Source organism: Telmatherina bonti (genome assembly GCF_933228915.1).
Source record: "Telmatherina bonti genome assembly, chromosome: 8".
NCBI lineage: Eukaryota > Metazoa > Chordata > Actinopteri > Atheriniformes > Telmatherinidae > Telmatherina > Telmatherina bonti.
In genome coordinates, this window is record NC_136626.1 from 23,056,635 (window position 1) to 23,071,808 (window position 15,174).

The window sequence follows — 15,174 nt, forward strand, 5'->3', positions numbered from 1 at the left end:
AGTGATGCTTGTAGTAAGAATGGGTATACTCTGAGTTTCCCTGTATGTTGCTGCTGGCTTTACATAAGGTAAAGCTTGTATCTGGTTGTGTCTTAGCTCCAGGAATTAGACACTGTCAGGTGGGTTCCTTTTGGTACAGAGGGATTAGTGTAACCGCTTTGCTTATATGACAGTGTAATTGTAGTGCTCTTGGGTTTGGTTCACTGTAATTACGGTAATTAAATCACTTTTTTTTCCCTATATCTAAATCCTAATCTATTTCTCTGTACATGTGAGTAGTTGTGGACTGCTGCATGTATTTATTTGCAGTGGCAGACTTTACCATCAGGCATAAGTTAGCAATTCCTTTGAGCCACAAGCTGCTAAGAGTCCCTATGAAATGCTCTATTAACTTAAAACAAAATCAAGAGGTGAGCAGACTGACAAGGTGGAATGTTCCAATTCATTTTTTCTCTACCTGATACCAATCTTAATACCTGGGATTTAAGTATCTGACAATATAAAGTACTGACCTGATATCTGGTATATTTTATTAACTTATCAAACTTACAATTTAAATCAATTATATTTATTATAGACTTTGGTGTATGATATTGTTGTTACTGTTATCCAATGGGCTGGCAAAGGTTAAACTATAAAACATAAATTAACACATGAAATTCATGATTGCCACAGAATTTTTTTTACATTCTAGAATAGATAAATGCTAAATTAAAAAAAAATAAATATGTACAATATTTTTCAAGTAAGATGGGCTCGTAATCCAGAATGATAAATTATTAAACATTGACTGTTGTGTCTTTGTTTAGTGAATTTCTGAGAACCTTTGCCGGTCTTAATGTTGCCCTTTTCCTTTAAGGCAACAAATGCTGGTGTTAAATTTGCCTCTGGAATCCTCAGCCCTACATGTGAGAAATGTCGCTGCTTTGTTAGTGGCATTTTCAAATGAGTAATGATGTCGAATTGCTAACACAACACTAAATCTAAATGTTAGTACAACAGTGATTTACACGCAGCAGCTTCTCGGCCTGCCAACTTAAAACAGTTGCAGAGAGGCACCAGACAAGGCTGTCCACTCTCCCCCTCACTTTTTGCAATCTTTATTGAACCCTTAGCAGCTAGCATTAGACAAAACAAAGACATTAAAGGCATTAACTGTAGAAATGTGGAGCATAAGACCAGTCTTTATGCTGATGATGTATTACTTTTCCTTCAAAATTCACAATCATCCATCTGTCAGACAATCGCACTCATCAATAAATTCTCATCAATTTCTGAATATTCCATTAATTGGTCTAAAACCACCGTTCTACCCATCAACTGTTCCTTCCATAATACTCCTGACACTGCTTTACAGTCAGGAGATATTAGATACTTGGGAATAAACATCTCACCCAGACTGTCAGACCTTATAAAGCTAAATTATGTCCCTCTACTAAAAACAATTGAGGACGATCTCACACGGTGGAAATCTTTACCCATATCACTAATGGGAAGAGTTGCAACTATAAAAATGATGATTCTACCTAAAATCAATTATCTGTTTTCAATGATCCCCATTAAACCTCCATCGACCTGGTTTAAATCGCTGGACTCTAATGTTACTAGATTTCTCTGGAAAGACAAACCACCACGGATTAGTCTAAAAACACTCCAGAAGACTAAAGATAGCGGTGGCTTAGACTTGCCTAATTTCCAAAATTACTTTATAAGCAATAGACTACAATACATCTCTAAATGGCTTAAACCTAGCTATCTAGATGAACCATGGCTTAATATAGAAGAAGCTATGTGTGAGGATATGGCAATTTCAGACCTGCCATTTATCAGCACAGCTGTCAAACGCCAAAAATGCTTTAAAAGCATTAATATCAGCTCCTCACTAATGGCCTGGTGGGAATTTCTTAAACTAACCAAATCCTTGCTTATTCCATGCAAACTTACACCTATTTGGAACAATCCCGACATCCAGCAAAACCGGAAAATGATAAACTTCCCTCAGTGGAAGAATAAAGGAATAAAACAGTTAGAACATTTAATAGAAAATGGGAACTTTCTCCCTTTTGATACAATTACTTCACGATATGAAATCAGCAGCACAAAATTCTTAGAATACCACCAACTTAAATCTATTATAGGTAAGAAATACACCCCTGATCAATTAAACTTGCAGCTACCTATCAGGGCTGCAGAATTCTTAAATCTCAATGCCCCGAAACTGTTATCCAAAATATATAGATTACTATCAAAGCTAGACGATTCCATATGTCTCCCAACTTCTAAATGGGAAGCAGACTCATCCAGTAACTTTGACCAAAATGAATGGTCACAAATCTGTTCAAATACATTTACAATGACTAAGAATTCAAACATGCAACTAATACAATTTAAAATTCTGCATAGAACTCATTATACAGGACACAGGATGTTCAGGATGGGTCTGTCACAATCAAACATCTGTCCACACTGCACTGGCAACACAATTGACAGCTACTACCATGCTTTGTGGTCTTGCCCACCTGTCCAGGAATTCTGGTTTCATGATTGCGTAACTTCCCATGTCTGTGTATGGTGATGTTGGACTTGTTAGGGAGGAATAAAGAATTATAAATTATAAATTTGAAATACAAATGAATCATGGGCAGAGAAATAACACATCAAGGTTCACCTAGAGTAAAAAGAAAGACTTACTATGTGTGTTTGTCAACTTTATTTCAAAACCCAGCAAAGAGTACAAGGCTAAGTAGGGATGGGTTCGGTGACAGGAACCCGATCAGATGCCATTAAAGATTTGTTCTGCCAATCACATGGATGCCAAGCACAGCCTGTCACTGAAACTAATACTCACAGGTATAGATCCAATCAAATTCACAAATGACTTTTCATACATAAAGTGGTTTACGTAAAAATACATTTTGGCTAATAAAAAGCAAGTTTTCATACAACCAAGTATAAAACCTAACAATTTTAAATTCACACATCTCATAATCATGTATTTCCCTCTCATTCTCTTTGAAATGCACTCATGTACACACACACACACAAACACAAAACACTGACCATGTGCCACTGAGTTCAGTCTTACTGGCCTTAGCCTTCATTTCATGTTGTTTAAGTCTGCCTGAGTACAAGCTACTGAAAAAAGACCAAGTTATCAGATAAATATGAGCTGAAAACTAAGGGAAGTGAAGGCAACGTGGCTGAGTTTGCCTTGGGTTCCAAAAGATCTGAATCCCCCAATTGTGATTACCTCATTTTGCTCTTATGAAAAAACTGCATTACCATTTAATATCCAAGCACTCCCTGTTTCTGTAAAGTGCATTTTATATTAAAAATGTGCATCACTCAATTACATCACTAAAAAGACAAGGCTGGGAATTTGAATTTTTTTAAAAATAATTTTATTTAAAAAAAAAAAAAATCTCATTCAAAGAACAATCAGACAAACATGCTTGGTATCATCTCTGTTCCTCCACTGTTACCCAGAAATATTTATAAAACACACTTATAAGTGACATTGCTGCACACCTCTGTAGCTAAAAGCTCAGTCCCTCTGAGTTAATTCTGCCCGAAACCAACCTGGTCGTTCCAAAGTATATAAAGCTTCATTGAAATTTAGCTTTCTGCTCAGGCGGGTTGAATGGGCGGAGCAGCAGTGAGGGAAGAGGATGTCAACTAGCAGATGATTCATTCTAGTGTTTATCATGTGAATTAAAACAAACTTTGATTGTTCACATGATTTTTTCCAGTTAACACGCTTCAGCAGGCTTTTGTTCATGTTATCCTGTTTAAGAGTTCCTTAACTTAAGTCTTCTACTCCATTTGAGTACATGATCCTTACTACTATCATCGCCAACTGTATCGTTTTGGCACTGGAGCAGCACCTCCCTGGAGAGGACAAAACACCCATGTCCAAGAGATTGGTGAGAGATACTTGTACATGGAAATGAAGCCCGACTCCTGGACACATTGCTGATTATTCTTTGTTTCACACTAACAGGAGAAGACGGAGCCCTACTTTATCGGGATGTTCTGTTTGGAGGCAGGGATAAAGATCATCGCTCTGGGTTTTGTGTTTCACAAAGGTTCCTACCTCAGGAATGGCTGGAACGTCATGGACTTTATTGTGGTCCTCAGTGGGTGAGTCCAACAGTGTGCTTGTGTATGTGTGTACATTTCAGTGATGATCTGTGAAACAGGATTAGTGTCTTACACTTTAAAGGAAGGTGAATCTGAGGGATGGTGTGGAAAATACAGTACACTGGGTTCTAGGCTTTACTTCATTGTTTAAAGCTTTGTGAAGTGATTTTTTTTTTCTAGAAGGGTTTTTGTATAATTTTGACTGTCAGCATACTTGGAATAGATTGTTTTCTATATTGCTTTATATTTACAACTGCTAAATCACAAAGGAACTTTATGCTTCTACAAGCAAAAAAGCCTATATCATGAGTTAAATGTGTATATTTACTAACCTGGTACTCCTGGGAAGTTGTGTTTATTTAACCTCATGTTGACTGCAGGCTTTATTATGTCCATTCCGATTAACATCAGTCATATCAGACCATAAGCAACGTTGTCTTTACTTCTAATTTGGGCAAAAACTGACCTAGGATGACTGTTCCATATCAGATGACACATAAAAACACATAAGCTCAAAGTGACAGCATCACGATAAGGGACAATAGTGAATTTACAAATTTCGTGAAAACTGGTTGTTTTTTGAAGATTCAAAAAGTTGAACCAATACATAAAGCCATTTATGCATCAAAAACATAAATATGCAGGTGAGCATTATTTCTCATGTTTAAAAATTTGCATCTGAGTCTTATTTCTACCTCCATCTTTAGCCATTACTACACTTAGAAATTCCCTCAATTAATTGTTAGCCATCAAAAAATCAGAGCCATGCTTATTCATGACTGTCAGAGCACTGTGTATAGGGCCCATTTTAGTATTTATTTAAAAATAAATAAACAAGTGATCCAGTGAGTTTTTTTTATGATTTTAGATCATACTTTTTCTCCATCACTAAGTGAGTTTAACCTGAGCTATGTTGTTGTGTATCTATTTTGCTATTTAAAGTCATGTAAGCTCAGCAGTCGCTGTGGACTGGATTGTGGTAATTACAAGCTGTACAGAAACCATTCATTCTCCAACACTTGCAATACGTTTAATGCATGAAAGTTAAAACCTTTTAAGCAGCGACGCTACTCTGTTGGGGGACGGTGTTGCATTTAAGGACAATTTAAATCAGTTACTCTTCTTAGAGGGGGAGGTGTTTCGCTGACAGAGCAGAGAGAGGAAATGTTTGTGCTTCAGAAGAGGAGCTTGAATTGACAGCAGATTAACCTTGACATCTGTCTTTCTCTCTCTCTCACACGCATACACATGGATGAAATATTAATCAGTTCACAGCACAGAATTACAAAGGGTGGTAGACAGGGTTCTTAGAGAATTCTACATGATTCTGGCTTTTCAATTATTGATGAGATGAGCTCAGGCTTCTTAACGATACTCCACTCACTGCTGGAAATTTGAAGGCTGTGGCGAAAATAGAAGAGTGTTAGAGAAGAATTTCGTAAAAGCAAGTGTTGTGTTCCTGCATCTCCACACTGTTGGTGAGCTATCACATACGTAAGTAGTCACAAGCGTGAGTGAAAAACTGTTACCCAACAGCAAGTTACTGTGTACGAATTCAGAAGCTAAATTAAAACACAGTGACTGAGATGCTGGCTAATGCATTTCTAATCCCACTTGTTGAAATGAAAAAAAAAATCAGGAGTCCAGAGAGTGTCTGTCTTCAAGGGTTACTTATGTGCTGTTTTGTTTATTTATTTATATTATATATCAAGGGCATAAATCACCTGTTTGATCTGTTTGATCACAATATATGTTTGCCGATATCTCAATTCAGTCACGATCCAGTTTCAACTAGAGAAGCACTTGGAGAGAGCAAACCTCCGCCCAGGACCACAGTTCTAAAAAATTCCAGGATCCAAACGGTGATCCGGATCACCACCAAAATTAAATCAGTTCTTCCTTTTCACATTTCCAACAACTCCCTAATATTTCATGAAAATCCATCCTTAAAATTTTGAGTTATCTTGAACACAAACAAACAGATAAACGCCGGTAAAAACATAACCTCCTGGATCCACCAGTCGAAATGAAACAGTAAAGCAGGTAATTAAACACTGTCATTTCCATTTATATCAAAGCCAGAAAAAGTAAGTGAATATCATTTAACATTTTTATCTATGAGCTCAGATATTTAGATTAATTCATATGTGTTGAATTTCGACTGCTGTTCCGGGTTTCATTTTATTAATATTCAACAATTGAGCTGCAGATAGACTCCTTTCTAAATTATCATTCTGGCCACAGTAAAGTCAGATTAATGCAAATATTCCTGTTTTTCTGTGCTGTTCATTCAGCACTTACACACTTAGACACATTCTCTCACCTTTAGGTGATTATTAAGGTTTACAACTTTAGAGTGAACGGGGATTTTAAGGTCTGCAGATAATCTTGGATGAGTCACTGATGCTGTGTATCAGCTAGTAATTAGGAGGCCTCTGCAGACCTCTTATGCCCCAAATTTGAACTGGCCTTTTATTTATATGCATTGCCTGTCAGATTTACTCTGTGTTAATTTAGCATTACTGAGCATTTTTCAACTGCCATAAGTTTACAATCAAGAGCTACATTGTCATTTGTGTGACTTTGTAAAGAGATAGTAACTGATCTTGACAAGGACACAAGCACGCCCCTTCAGCCTGCAGCAGTTTTCAACAATAATTTGATTTAGACTTGCTTTTCAGTCATGTGATACACATTTGTGCAAGATGCGGATGAGTGTCAACGAGAAGCATCACTAATATCTTAGTATAGTGGTCTCAAAGTGGAAACCTCCAGTTCCAGAATGTGATAGATAGATAGATAGATAGATAGATAGATAGATAGATAGATAGATAGATAGATTTGTGTATTTTTGTGACCGGTGCATTTCCCTTCATGTGGAACACTAAAAAATTATCTTTGTTTCCCAAAGACTGGCAGATGTTTGGCTTTGAAATGCAGAAAGTAAAAAAAACTCCTGGTAGTTAAAGACGTTGCTGCATATAACTTCAGTTTTATGAGTATATTACATGAATGAGTATGTACTCATACATGTAACACATAGATGAAATCCTGTTTATGCAACATTATAAAGTCATTGGACTGGAAAAACAACAAACTAAAGAAATAATAGTAATGTTTCTCAGATTGCTTATTTATGTTTTATAAACCATTCTGGCATTGTATTTATTGTTCACAACCCTGAGTTTTGTGAGTATTTGGATGCTGGCGCAGTGGCAGAAAATACATCAGAACTGAGATCGCTCTTCGCAGTGAATCCCTCTGTGATGATGTAATGCAGACAGCTGGCACTTTGAAAAGGTTAAAATAATTGTTTATAACAACACATATACAAGGTTCCATAAATTCAAAAAACTTGTTTATTATAAACAACGTGCTTTGACAATTTGTTTATGTACATACAGACAGTGTGATTGCAGAATGTAAAACGGTCCTATGTTTACAGAGGGCATCCTTGTGGACTTGAACAGATGATGAAATTTACACCACATGGGCCCATGCTGTCTCTGGTAGACCTCTACAAGGACTACTTTGCAGACATGAAATTCATGAAATGGTTTTTTTATGATAGTCAGTCATGTATTTTATGCTACAATGAAAGACAGGGTTGGTGATAAAGCAACATAATAAGAAGAAGATCAATTCTTGCCTAAAACAAAATCCACATTTCACTTCTGTCCCAACAGGAAGTCACTGGAAAAAAGTTATTAAACAAGTGTGCCTCTTTCACAATACACTAATATTTTAAATACACTGTAGACAGTAAAGAAACTGCATCAGTTTCTTTCGAGTAGATGTAAAGAAAACGAAAAGGGCATAACAAGTAGCAAATCTCTTCAAATGTGTGAGTAGAAGAAAAAAAAAGGCTCTCTTTTTGAGAATTAATTTAAATACATTGCATTTTTAAAGCACGTATGACAGTGTGTGTTACAGTCATACAAATAAATAAGATTAAATAAATTAAAATTTGTAAGTAAAATTTAGAAGCAACTGTTTGGGCCTCATTTTTAAATGGATTCACACGGTAGTGATTTTTGATCTTTAAAGCTGCCGGGGATTGAGCCACTGAGACATTTTGGTTACACTCACAGGTTCAGCTTCTTCCTTCAGGCTTGGTGTGTAACTACAAAAAACTCCCAGAAGTGCTAACGGCAACTTCACTTGACCTTTCGGTTTATTAAAGCTGTATTAAAGCTATTAAAGCAGCCATGTAAACTCTATATGATATACGATTACTAATTTAAAAGCAGTGTAAAAATTTTCTCTACAGATGGATCACACATAAGCGTTAGCTCAGATTACAAAGGTGGGAACCTTTCGTCAGCGAACACTCCTTACTCGTTCAACATCACAGTTAAACATGTGTCATTCCAGAAGCATTTGCTAACAGTATCAACACTGGAGGCCATGATTACCTCGGCAAGCTACTTTCATCTTTCCAGACATCCTGTGAGATGGAGTGGGAGGTAAAAATGTGAAACAGATGGCTTTTTCGTTCAAGATTGTTTTTATGTAGCTGAAAGATGCTGAGATAGAAATTTGAACAGAGCGACCACGGCTTTTATAGTCACTGCTCACTTTGTCCAACAGGCAGTTACTACTGTTAAAGAGGCAAGCTGTGAGGCTTTCATGAACCAGAGGAGGTGTTAACCAGGAAAATAAAACAAGCAGAAAAGGACAGCAAGATATAAAGAGCAGTAAGGACAAAGACAGCGAAAACAGTAAAACACACATGAAACAGGATAGAGCTAGAGGAAACTAGAAGGATGCTTCTGCGTGTAATCATATGTGGTAATTGGCACTTTGGCAGTTTCACTGGCAGGCAAGCCCTCCATTAGACTGGCAACAGTTGGCAGAAGGTGACACCCACCACGGGTTAGTGTCAACACTAAGTGCCGGGCGCTCATGGGGAGAGAGAGAGAGGAAGATAAACGGAGTTTGCGCATAAGGAGTAGATGAGAGGAAACAAGTGTTTAAGCTCTCTCTCTCTCTCTCTGTGAATGATACAAACAAGATCACTTTGGGGACCATGTAATTTGTTGTGGTTCACAATGTTATTTTAAAAACAGAGCTCATTTCCCTGCTATCATCAGCCAAGAACTGGGAAAGTGCTTTCAAACCACCAGTAAGCAGCTTTGATTTGAGAAAGGACAGTTTCTTTTTTGAAGTGGTTCAGGGAAAAAAGATGCAATGAAATCATCACCTCAACAAAACACTTATCTCTCATTTTTCTGAAATGTAACAAGTAGTCATTCTCCACCATTGGACATAAAAAATCACCAACAGTTTATTTATGAACCAAGGCCTCCATGTTGTCAGTAGTGGTGGCAGGAATACTCCACGCGAAGCCTTTAGCAGGTTCATCAGTACAACCACATGATTCGTGTTGCCAGTAATCAGTGGGATTGTTCTGGTCTGTGGGATGGAAAGTTTAGCAGACCCATATAAAACATTTAGGAATGTTAACAGTTTTCTTTTATTTATTTACAACTACATATAAACAAAGTAAATAAATAAAAAAAAAACCAAAAAAAAAACCCAGATCAGGATATTGAACAAATAAATGTGTCTCAGCCAGTAAAGAAAACAGAACAAACATACTTCTCCCATATAAGGACTTGGAATTAATCTGTGCCTGTTTGTAGCTATGAGCTCATTTACAAGCTGCTATTGGGGGTCTTTTCTCTGCTAATCAATGGGTAACTTGAGCAGGAACTTCCATCTGCCTTCTAATGAAATTTGTGGCTCAAACAACTCAGTTCAGAGAGTGCAGGTTAGGAATCTTTCTGTAAACTTTGTTGTTTTCTTTCCAAGCAGGCCGCTCTTCCCTTTCTACTGCCCACCAGCACATGGGCTAATGGTCAAGTTGATCAACCTGAATGTACAACCCCAATTCCAATGAAGTTGGGACGTTGTGTAAAACTTGAATACAAATAGAATATGAAGATTCACAGATTCTTTAAGCTTACATTCAGTTTAACACACAACAAAGATGAGATATTTCATGTTCAAACATTAAACTTTTATTTATTATATTTTGAATTTGATGCCTGCCTTAAAAAAACCAACATCATTGTGTAAAAGATATTACCACATTGGCTCAGGAAACATGTCAGAAAGCTGTTGTCAGTTAACGCGGTCCGTGGCTCCATGTACAAGTGCAAGTTAAAACTGCATGATGCAAAGTGAAAGCTTCAGATCAATAACACCCAGAAATAGCCTCAACTTCTCTGGGCCCAAGCTCATCACGAATGGAATGACGCAAAGTGGAACAGTGGGCTGTGGTCTGACAAGTCCACATTCCAACTTGTTTTTGAAAATTGTAGACATTGTGTCCTCCAGACCAAAGAAGAAAATGATCCATTTTTACCAGCAAAAGGTTCAAAAGCTCTGCATTATGATGGTATGCAGGTGGCATGAGGAGGTTACACATCTGTGAAGGTAACATTAATGCTGAAATGTACATACAAGTTTTAGAACATCATATAAGTGACATATTTTTCAGGAACCTCCTTGCTTATTTCAGCAAAACAAAGCCATAATTCTGCACGTGATACAACAGCACAGCTTCATAGTGACAGAGTATGGGTAGTAGACTGACATGCATACAGTCCGGACCTGTCTTCCACTGAAAATGTGTGGTGCATTGTGAAGCACAAAATATGACAACAGAAACCTGATCAACAAAAATTGTACATCAAGCAAGAATGGGAAAAATCCCACCTACAAAGCTTTAAGAATTATTGTCCACAGTTCCCAAATGTTTATTGAAATGCTGTTAAAAGGAAAAGTGATGGAACACAGTGGTAAAGTTTCCCCTGTCGCTGCTTTTTTATTACTTTGTCAACCTTTGAGATGTGATGTTTAAGTTTCTTTTGTTTACAGATGTGACTGTCATCTTTATGAGCTGACTGAGTTTGGCTCAGATTGTCTCCCTGAGACAAACTTTTAGACAGACAGAAATGTTTGAGTGTAGCCTAATTAAGTGAAAAACTAAAAGAACCACATGCAAAGGGTCTCATCAAGGAGAAAATATTCAGAGAGAGATGTTCAGAAAAGGCACTTGAATAACTAATGCAATTTTGATATTACAGACATGTACATTAAGATGCACTCTTGTCAAGCCACTCACTTGAACATATAATAAAAGTCATATTGGTCCATAGCATAAAACTAGTATAAAAGTCATTTTTAAGATAAAAGCTTTAAAATTGTGAAGTTACTAAATTTATTTGTCGTTTACAAACTCCACCATACAAACATGTGCAAACGCTTCATTAGATTTTAATGAGATGAAAATGGATGAGAAATACTTAATCAGTTCCCATTAGCAAGTTGCAATATGGGGAAGTGTCAAAAATTTTGATTAGTGGTGAAAAATTGGAGATGTTGGTAGTACATTACATACTGTACAAGACTTTCACCCAGGAGACTGGCATAGAGGCAGAACCCATACCTTTTCTTATCTTCTTTGACTAATTACGACCAATATACTTATTTTAAAAAATCCTTTCCATACTTGCATTCCCCCAAATGCAAAACTTGTCTATGTGTGCATGTGTGTGTTTGCATGTGTGTTGTTATATTTTTGTCATTCAAGCAGATAAATTTGAATCTAAAATGCAACTACTGTATTTTTTCTTGCCAACAACACCATATGTCTCTTTGGCAGTGATACCACCTGTTAGAAGTGACCAAATCAAACTGTCTTTCATGCACACACACGACCCCCTCCACTCCCACCCCACCACACACACACACACACAAAAACACACACACACACACACACACACACACACACACACACACACACATACACACACAGAGGCATCCTCTCAAGTCTCATTTTCCATCTGCTGTCTGATCGATTGATGAGTTCCGACACAGCAGGAGTGGTTATGTCCCCCTGAGCTGTAACCATGGCAACTTAGGACCCTGCCCCAGGTCAGGCTGTCACTGGCTCTGCTGCAGCTTTTCTCTGGTCAGTGTCTCTACAATTAGTCCAGACTAGGCCAGATTTGTCTTTTCTGCTGGGGGACTGTGGATGTGTACCATCTGTTGCCAGTGTAATAAATGGGAAAATAAAAGGTTAGCTAAACTTTTTTCTCACACTTCAGTGGGTCTTTGTGACACAAATTAAGCCAAGTGAAATTTGAACACGAGCAGGTTAAGGAAAGGGCTTGAGAATGAGTCTAATTAGTGACATTATAATGACACCCTCAGTGTAGAAAATGAATAACGATAAGGCTGAGGTGGTTGACAACATAACCAGCTCTTTCACACTCCTTGGACTCTCTGTTCTCTATTCTTTCTTTTGTAGCCGTTGTAAAGAAGCTGAGTGCACCAAGATACAAAGACTGCGCTGAGGGCCGTTATTCACTTTGATAAGAGGAGATGAGGTGCAACAGTGATATTAAAGTAGCCCTTCTCTTTCCATTATTTTGATTTGACCTGGCACACTGGATTTGCCAGGTCATAACAAATGAGTAGAATTTATGCATGAAGTTTTAATCAGACATGTTTTGCTGCACATGCGCTTGTAAAAGACTTGTTTATAAAATGCAAGTGGACCACAGTCTTCCTCCTCACTTTTGAAATCCTTGAGGGAGTTATAGTTGAAGTAATATGATTCAGACTAGGATGAAGATGAAGGTACAGTAGGTGTCAGTGCACTCTCCACATGGTGAATGAGTGGTGTTCATGTAACTTTTTTATACCATGGTCAGAGATAGTTCTAATGCGAAGTGGCATGTATTATATTCATATATACACACACATAGTTTGGCAAGTTAAAATCACTGCTATATCACTCCGTTACGGCCATCACCATAGTAACTGATTCAGATCCGCTGGCTTTTGACAGGTGAATGAGAGAAACTTGCTGTAGCTTGATAACAGTTGTTTTGCATAAAAAGCATGTTGAAGCCAACATAAAATAGTTTATATTACTTTAGAATTTTTTTTAGAAAGAATTGTAAAAAAATAAACATGTTATGAAATGTTTACTGTGTGGGACCTTGATATAAGCGGATTAAACATCTCAGACCAGTGCATTACATGGTTTTAATGCACATGTCATGCTGCGTGTCCTGGTGTTCTAGACTGCGCATCATGCATTAAAACCATTATGCACAACTCCTTGTTGTTTTATCCTTACATATAAGACAGTATAATCTTAGGGAACTAAGAACTCAGTGCCTACATTATTATTAGTATCATTTAAAGACATATACAATGAAAGAAAAAAGTCTGCAGTTATAATTTTTTAATTATTAATATATCTTCTTTGAATATTTACCTCTTTGCACGTAGTTATTGCATATTTTTTAATATTCTCCAGAGGACAGTGCAAACAGAAATACAAAAAATGTAACTATTTTATTTGTATAACACATTTTATGTACAAAAATGTACATAAAATGTACAATACAATTCATTGCTTAAAAACACTCATTAAACATTGATACAATTAATAAATTAAATAAAATAATAACCTATATATATTGCCAAAACAACCTTGGATCTTATTTATTACCTTTGAACTATTTAATTTTGATTTTTCATTCACTTTTGAAGCCCTTCAACTGTTCGTGCATTGCGCTAAAAGTGCTCAGACATAATGTACGATTGAAACACTTCATCAACACTGCATGGAGTATAGAAGCTTGCATTTTAACGCTGTGTCCTTTGTTGTATTTCAAACAGAATAAGCTTGGATAGAAAGTATGTTCTTGTTCAAAGTGAATTGCAGCCATTAGATAGCGACTCATTGATTTCCCCAAGTCACCTTTTAGGAGTATTAAGTACTAATTAACCATAAATGTTGTTGGTAAGAAAAAAGCTGTGTTCTCATAAGAGCTTACTTCTCATAAACCCCTTTTTATTAACAAAGAAAAAGAAAGAACTGGCTAAAATAACCAGCTAAAGCTGTTACACAGTTTCATTATCTTTAAGTACCTATGGAAAAACTCTTTGCTCCCTGCTGACTCTCAGTGTGGTGGAAATTACATCATAAAAGTGGAACTATTATGTGCATTTCAGGCTAATTTATTTTTATTTATGAGACCAGAAGGGCTGGGATTGATCAAGTTATTGTCACAAATGGCTTTATTTACTTCAGACCGACCCTCTCCGTAGGCTGTCAGATCAGCCTGTGGGATAAACGAGTGGATTGAGACTCTTCCGCATTAAGCCCCGCCTCCCGCCACCGCGCTACATCGGGAGCGTGCACCGCACCTGCTTTCGCCGTCATTGTAACATCTCATAAACAGAAGGATTAGGCTCATATGAACTCAATAAAAAAAACAAAATACCATGTCAACACATAGCATACAGCCCTACATGTTGGAACCTGAATTAGACCCTGAAAACAAAGTGGAAAACAGCAACCCACAGCAACGAATGCAGCAGGATGTCTCTCTTTGGTAAACTCACCAGCCATCGTTCAAAATAACTTTATCCAACGTTTTCCACCCGCCTGATGTATTTGTACATGCCCTTGTTAACCAGTAGAAGGTAACCAATCACCGAACCTTATCCCCCGGGACGTCACAAGGATTTCCAAGTAGAAAAAACTCTCTAAAACGACGCATGTTTCGTCGCCATGGAAACCAAACGGAGAGCGTGCTGGAACTCAAACTCAAACGCAAACATGCGTTTAGGTGATAAAAAACAGTGTCGTTCACATGTCTGATGAGGATTCAACTCTGTAACACTGTAGAAATCTCAGAAAACTCCAAATACCATAATAGCACCCCTTTAAATGATATTCCTGTCAACCAACAAGGAAAATAACATTTAGGATATGTGCGATCCTGTTACTGCAGAAACATATATTACCATGAAATTCCTCCCACAAGTTTATGGTCACAGTGTAAAATTCACAGGATATTTATTGAAATGCTCTATTTTTTGTATTTTTCTGGTTATTATTATAGCAGTAGCAGTGGCAGTAGTAGCAGCAGCAGCAGTATGGTCAGTGTCGTCATGAAGATCATTATTATTTTCCAGTGCTCTTGTGATAGTACTGTGTCA

At 37.2% G+C, this 15,174-nt stretch overlaps 1 protein-coding gene across 1 annotated transcript in view; it reads left to right on the forward strand.

Moving 5' to 3' along the window:
• Positions 1–15,174, forward strand: part of cacna1ea (calcium channel, voltage-dependent, R type, alpha 1E subunit a) — a gene marked incomplete at both ends in the record, with an annotated part of 97,594 nt that overhangs the window by 35,072 nt on the left and 47,348 nt on the right. The window contains 2 exons of the mRNA XM_079244965.1: positions 3,828–3,923; positions 4,001–4,140. Coding sequence (XP_079101091.1) covers positions 3,828–3,923; positions 4,001–4,140 — 236 coding nt within the window. The remainder of the gene's footprint in view (positions 1–3,827; positions 3,924–4,000; positions 4,141–15,174) is intronic.